At 43.5% G+C, this 7,500-nt stretch overlaps 1 protein-coding gene across 1 annotated transcript in view; it reads left to right on the top strand.

Moving 5' to 3' along the window:
• The window catches only part of brf1b (BRF1 general transcription factor IIIB subunit b), an 83,222-nt gene that overhangs the window by 35,488 nt on the left and 40,234 nt on the right, over positions 1–7,500 (top strand). Inside the window, exon 12 of the mRNA XM_080831899.1 lies at positions 810–1,169. Within this exon, the coding sequence (XP_080688025.1) occupies positions 810–1,169 (360 nt within the window). The remainder of the gene's footprint in view (positions 1–809; positions 1,170–7,500) is intronic.

Below are 7,500 nucleotides of genomic sequence, written 5' to 3'. Positions count from 1 at the left end.
AACACTCCAGTCACCGCACGCAACCAAATCATAATGTGATGAAAGGATCGTGTAACTATGGTAACGGCAGTTGTCGTGATAATTGCATTGTTTATTCCGTTGGTGGTCCTACCCCCTTGGCTCCATTGGTTGGCTGCGGAAGCCTTGTTTGTTTTAAATGCAGTTGTCAGAACAGGTTTGAATAGTCATGATTGGGTTTGTGGCTGGATAGTAGTATAAGCAGCTAGAAACTGTGCTGCTTCGCTGAAGTGAGCACTTACACTCCTAATAATGATAGTAACACAAAGAATTACTAGCACGTAAGGCTCCTTATTTACAATGGGCTTGCAAGTGCAAACTTGATATCGAAAAAAAAAAAAATAACATGGCCAAGACTACTCAAGGCAATTTTTTTTATTTTATGATTGCCATTTTCTACTTGCTTTTTAAACATTTGTGCAGGTTACCAGTCACAGGTCAAAAGCATGAACATGGTATATATAGCCAAGGCAATTTATTTTGATAAAAATGATCCTCAGTACGGTTGCTGAAGCCTTGGCATTTCCTTTGCAGGTGAGATCAAGTTTACACATGTCTCTGGCAGCTCTCAACCTTAAGAAAAATCAGGGCCAAAATAATTTGTATTTGTTGGTAGTGAAAGCACTTTGTACACAAGGTCTATGAGTTGACACTGCCCTTTGACACCCAGCCAGCTGTATCATGGCTCGTTACCAGCGTGTTTAGCTGTTTGCTTGCATTGTACCTTTTGCAGGGCCTGCCTGCCAGATGACTAAATGTAATAGAAATGTATCCGTGTCTCTCTCAATAAGCCACTTCAAGAACGGAGCCAGAAAGCGACCGGCTCTCCCTGAAGCTGGGCTTCATAGGAGGCGAGGAAGAGGAGGAAGACGAAGAGCTTGAGGCGGCCGCTGAGCACCTGGGCCAGGAGATCATCAGCCAGGTGCTGCCGGAGCTGAAGGGGCGTCCAAGCGCGGGGAAGGAGGGGCAGGAGGAGGAGGTGGAGGAGGAGGAGGAGAAGGAGAGGCGTAGGAGACGCTGGAGCAGCATCGAAGGAGCCCCTAAGAGGATGCATCTCCCCCTCATCTCCATCCTGGGGCCCCTGCCCTCGGCATCCAGCCTGGGCCTCAAGGACACCCTCAAGGAGTGCATCACCGACAACGGAGAGCACGGTGGGTGGTGCTTCATTCCTACTTTTTTCTTTTTTTCTTTCTTTCTGTCTTTCTTTCATTCTGTTGTCATTTGTCGACCGGAACGGAAAACACTATACGTTTGCTTGGCTTATATCAGGAACTTTATTTTTTCGTTGAGCAACAATGTCGATTGCCTGACTTTTAAACCATCAGTTTTTTTCTTATTCTGTGAAGTCACCAGGCTTGATACCCAACTGATTTGTAAACCGACGATCAGTGGTAATTGGAAGAAACTCTGGTCTCCGATTTGTTAAAACCAGTCAGGTGACCAGTCAAGTGACCAGTCAACACCGATTGTCTGCTTACCACCCATCCTCTACGACAGCTCATTTGCAGTGGTTAGCTTTCACCTACAGCTCAGACATAAGCATTCACCTAGCCGTGCGTCAGCCACGGAAGACGAAGTAATCAGACCTCGGTAGCCTCCATTACCCCCTTTGTTCGATATGCTCAATCATTCCATGACTGCTGAATGAATTACTGGCAGATTAGTCTGTGCGCTCCGTATAAGGGTGAATGCTGTGTCAACCAGTAATTGGCATCGGGTGCCCCAGCTAGAGTGGTTGGAGGTGAAAATGGAGGTATACTGCTATTTGCTGTTCTATATCATTTATATTTACATTTACATTTAGTCATTTAGCAGACGCTTTTGTCCAAAGCAACGTACAAGGGAGAGCGACGTACAAGGGATATCGTATATTCTATTACGATTGTTTATTGTTCTGGTATCATTTCTTACAGGATTGTATTTTGTATTTTTATTTGTATTTTTTTTTTTAAAGTAGGTCCTTAACACTCTAAGGTCCAAGGCCTTTTAGACTTTTCTAAATTGTCTGACATGCCTTGATGTTTTTGTACATTTTGCTTAACTAAAAACATTGATGCACAAATGGAATATATGATTCTATTCTAGAAGACCTCAGCAATAATATCATGTAAGTAAAAGGAATGTAGTAAAAAAAAGTTTAATTTAAATCAAACGTAAACATACCCTTGGAAAAACCTTGTTTCAGAGGTGCTCAGACTTTGTACAAAAACACATTGTAAAGATTTATTCACAAGACTTTTTATTTCTGAGCCTTGTAAACATAGGTGTTGGCTAAACACATGTTAGTTTAGCATTCAGAAAGTATGTCTTGTTTCACTACCACATATTTATAATTTCAGAGTGTCCTGTGCCATTCCTAAATCTGTGCCCCTACATATGCATATTGATGAGTTGGTGTGAACAAACCTGTGACACCTCTCGCAAAGACAAAGGCCATATCCTAATCGCCCTAGAATGTCTTTGTGGCCCACTACCCCCGGAGATAATCTTGCCACACCATGACCCAATGGAGATCACTGAATCACCATCCCCTTATCATATGAATAGCTGTCATTTGCTAATGGGTGGGTCCTTAGCAGCACAAACCCCACTCAGATACCAGAAAGTGCAACACATCAGTTCTATTCCCCTGACAAAGTGCTTATTTATTTAAACATTTTGAACTGTATATATTATAAAAGAAAAGGGTTCAATGTTTCCGTGGTTGTTCTTTTTATGTCTCTAAGACGAAAACTCGCGGAGCTTAACATTTTTTTTGACAAAAAAATAAAAATATCCCGGACGAGGGATATAGACCTTTTAGTGTTAAAGGAGAGGAGTTTAGTAAAATAGGGCTGTTTTCCCTTTTTAGCATCCTTTGCAGTGGACATTTATATAGCTAGACTGTTGAAGAGAGATCACGCACGCACGCACACACACACGCAAACACACACACACACACCTCTGCCTTAAACCGTTGCCCCCTCCAATTTGATTATTATTTCCTGGGGTTTAAGTGGTCTGTATTTTATTTAGCCAACTGGATCAGTTTGAGTGTGTGTGTGTGTGTGTGTGTGTGTGTGTGTGTGTGTGTGTGTGTGTGTGTGTGTGTGTGTGTGTGTGTGTGTGTGTGTGTGTGTGTGTGTGTGTGTGTGTGTGTGTGTGTTATTTAGCCAACTGGATCAGTTTGATACCCACATCCACAGCGTGAGACCCCTGCCTTGCCTCGTGCGGAGGGGAAGATATTAGCCCCTGCCTGCTCACCGCCTCGCTGGCCAATCAATGCCCTAGACTTGGATTCTGTGGCTCACACGGCACGTATACATCCATCAGGAACTGCCGTTTCAGAACGGCTGCATCAGTCCATATTTATCGTTGGCAGAACCTTCTAGAAGGCATTTAGTGTGGAGGGTTTTGGGGCTTGTGGAAGCTTCATAGGCCTTGTTTATCATTTCCGATTTTAATCTTTACATTTGTGTGTAGACTTTAGTCAACACTGTGTGTGTGTGTGTGTGTGTGTGTGTGTGTGTGTGTGTGTGAACTGAGGAGAAGTTAAGATGTTTATAGCAGTGTGGAGAGGAAAGACCTTCACGGCAGAGATCTTGTGCTTGAAACTAAGCCGTCCTGTTTGCCAAATTGTTGCCTCTTTTAGCATCTGCGCTAGCAGTAAGCACTGCAGGGTTTTGGCTCCTTCTCAGCCAGCATTCTTTTTGTCATGGGATTTGCCTCGGGAGGATTAAGTTTGGGGAACGTTGACAGAACATTTAATCTGGAGAAGCGGTGCTAACCCCTTCACCGCACAGCCCACAGCCAAGGCTGGTGGGGACGTAAGGGGGGTAGGGGGATGGGGGGGTTGTAAGTCCAGGGACATCCCCCTGACCCTTTAATCAGTCCTCTTGGTGATTTGAAAAGAGCATCGGCCTCTATTCTCTTACCCAGAGCGTGTTCTGTGCCGTAATGCCACGTGTTGTGCTTTATTTCACCGCACAAAGGATTTCAGGGGGGATTTGCGTTCACTGTTTTCCCCCTACATCCTAATGAATCGATTTAGCTTTGTGACGTATGTCAAAACATCAAATATTGAACATATTAGAACAAATATGCCTTTTAATAATTGCCATCACTTCATAATTTAATGAATTAAATAATTGTGTGAAAAAAATATGAGAAACATTCCACCTAACATGAGTTTGCCGTTACTTTGGATGCTGATCAGCATTGCAGGCATGTTTAAATGTTTTTTGATGCTTTATTTTCTGAACAGTTGGCTTTTACTGCTGTTCCTCTTGGCGGATTTCCTCAAAAATATTTTGCTTGCGAAAGCACACATGAGTTAAAAGTAATGTATGGCCAATGATGTTCGAATATAATTAACCACAGCTTCTAGTGATCGACTCAATTGATCTGTTCTCAGTTCAATCCATAGCAATAGACACAAAGAAGAGACCATAAGTGAACATTGATTGCTAGTAAGTGTTTTTTATTTATTTGATTAGATCAGTTAATTTCAGTCAGCTTGAAATGGTGCACAGCATGGTCTTTTAAAATGGGCCTATGGACCTATGGTGCTGTCCTTTTGCAGGAGTAGAATCCATTGGCCAATCAGTTAGTATCACTCTTAGGCGTACCTCTACACAACATTACCAATACAAGGCTGGTGGCAAATCCAATTCTACAGGGTACAGAACTCCAGCAGCCTTTCTGTAAATGCATTCAGTGATCAGCATTCTCTTCATTCTAATTCTGCCCTCTACAGTCCAATGCCTTTTAGACTTTTCTAAGTGGTCTGACATGCCTTGATGTTTTTGTACATTTCCCTTCACTAAAAACAAATGGAATATCTTATATTATATATTCTAGAAGACCTCAGCAATAATATCATGTAAGTAAAAGGAATGAAGTAAAAAAAAATATTTAATTTAAATCCAATGTAAACATACCCTACAAAAAAAAAGAAATATCCCGGACGAGGGATATGGACTGATGACAGTTAAGAGCAGACTGTCTCCGAGTCCCCCTCAGATCCATTTGATTACAAGAGCTCTCAGGTTTCACTCCCGGACCCCCACACACACACACACACACACACACACACCCCACCACACAGCACAGCGGCAGCCAGGCCTCCCTGTCTGGTGTCTCACAGCACCTGCTGGAGAGTTAACCCCTCGGACCTGCTCCACGACCCCTGACCTTTCACCTGTGACCTGCACTCTTTCCTGGCACACCCCCCCCCCCCCCCCACACCCCCAGGCCACCTCTCGCTCCCCGCCACCGTCTCCGTCTGTGTGTGTCTGTGTGTGTCTGTGTGTGTGTCTCTCTCCTCTGCTCTGGCAGCGTCTTCACTTGTTTATCAGTGGCACACAAGCGCATTCTCCAGCTCCTGTGGTAATGAAGGAGAGAGTGAGTGTGTGTGTGTGTGTGTGTGTGTGTGTGTGTGTGTGTGTGTGTGTGTGTGTGTGTGTGTGTGTGTGTGTGTGTGTGTGTGTGTGTGTTTGTGTGTGTGTGTGTGTGCACGTGTGTGCGTTCATGTTTGTGAGTTACGCTTGTGTGGTAATGAAGGAGTGTGTGTGTGTGTGTGTTTGTGTGTGCACGTGTGTGTGCGTGTGTGTGTGCACGCTTGTGTGGTAATGTAGGAGTGTGTGTGTGTGTGTGCACATGCGTGTTTGTGTGTGCACGCATGTGTGGTAAAGGAGTTTGTGTGTGTGGCGTGCGTGCGTGCGGGTGTGTGTGCGTGCGTGCACGCTTGTGTGGTAATGAAAAAGAGCGGGTGAGGAGTTTGTGGGAAAGGCTGAGGGAGTTTTATGGCTCCTAAAAGGACAGAATGGTGAGTTGTGTGTGTGTGTGTGTATTTGTGCCTTGTGTATGTGTTTGTTTTGCTGTGTGTGTTAGTGGTTAGGTCTATGTTTGCGTGTGTGTATGTGTGTGTGTGTGTGTGTGTGTGTGTGTGTGTGTGTGTGTGTGTGTGTGTGTGTGTGTGTGTGTGTGTGTTGGAGGTTTTTGGTGGTTGGAAGACTAAAGCAGTGGGGTGCTGTGCTGATATTATTTCATGTCATCATTGTCCTTGTGCCTGGGAAAGCTGATGACTGCGCAGTCTGGGGTTTGCCGTTAGAAAGCCTATTAGTGGCAAGCTCACAGACACACCTTCATTCTCCCCCTCCATCCCTCCATCCCTCTGCTCCTCTCCCATCTCCCCCCAGTGAGACAGACCTCCCTATTCACCCCACTGCATGCTGAGGGGGGGTGGATATCTCTCTCTCTCTTTTTCTCTCTCTCCTTCCCTCTATCGCTCTCTCTCTCTCTCTCTTTCTCACACAAGCACACACCCTCTCTGTTTCTCTCTGCATTGCTATCTCTGTCTCACACACACACACACACACACACACACACACACACACACCATTTATCTGGGGCTGTGTGTGTTTGTTGTCTTACTGTGTATGTGTGTATAGAGTGCTTCTTTGTAAGTCACTGGGCATCTGTTTGGGCTTGTGGCTATGTGCAGTGGACAAATATTTGTTGTGTGTTTATATGAGGAAGTGGAAGGAGAGTGTGGATATTTGTCCCTCAGAGAGAGCGAGTGAGAGAGAGAGAGAGAGAGAGAGAGAGAGAGAGAGAGAGAGTGTGTGTGTGTGTGTGTGTGTGTGTGTGTGTCGCTGTGAAAGCGAGGGAGAATATGTGTGTATATATTAGTGCTGTCAGTTTAACGCGTTATTAACGGCGTTAACGCAAACCCATTTTAACGCCGTTAATTTTTTTATCGCGCGATTAACGCGATGTAGATGTAAAAAAAAAAAAAAAAAAAAACTTTTTTTTTTTTTTTTTTTTAGATTAACGTTATTTTGCCCTCCCAAACTTTGTAGTAGGCTAACGTCACGTTGGAGTGAATGATGAGCGCGATACAACGAAATGGATGATAAAAAGCTTCTGAATAGAAAGTTTACCTTTAAAAGTTGTGTTGTGCAAAAGAAGCGAGCTTCACTGTTGTCTGAAAATGTCAACAGGCAGCTGGCAGCAAAAAATATTAAGCCATGGTTTAACTGCACTATAGGCTGAGTCCATGTTTATCTTAAATGTGCACTTTATAATTTTATTTTGTACCGCCCTGTTTGGCAATGTTGTTTTTCAATAAAATAAAACATTGCTTAAAGCAAGCCAATCCACTTTTCCATGTTGATAACAGCATTAAAATAAAATAAAAATGATGGAAAAAAAAATAATTGAAGGGGCATTTAGAATAGATAAAATTTGCGATCACGATTAATTTTAAGTAATTTAATCGCGATTAATTTTGAGTTAACTATGACAAAAATGCGATTAATCGCGATTAAATATTTTAATCGTTTGACAGCACTAGTATATATATATAAGAGAGTGAGGGTGCAGGAATAGTCTTGATTGTGTGGATGGAAGTATAGCAGATGGTTGTATCAGTCTGACAGGTAGCCATAGCTCTCACTCTTTCGCTTGTTCTCGTTCTCTGTCCCTCTCCTACCTCTCCCT

This window comes from Sprattus sprattus (assembly GCF_963457725.1).
Source record: "Sprattus sprattus genome assembly, chromosome: 2".
Classification (NCBI taxonomy): domain Eukaryota; kingdom Metazoa; phylum Chordata; class Actinopteri; order Clupeiformes; family Clupeidae; genus Sprattus; species Sprattus sprattus.
Note: the sequence above shows the minus strand (reverse complement) of the source record. Positions and strands in the feature narration are given on the sequence as shown.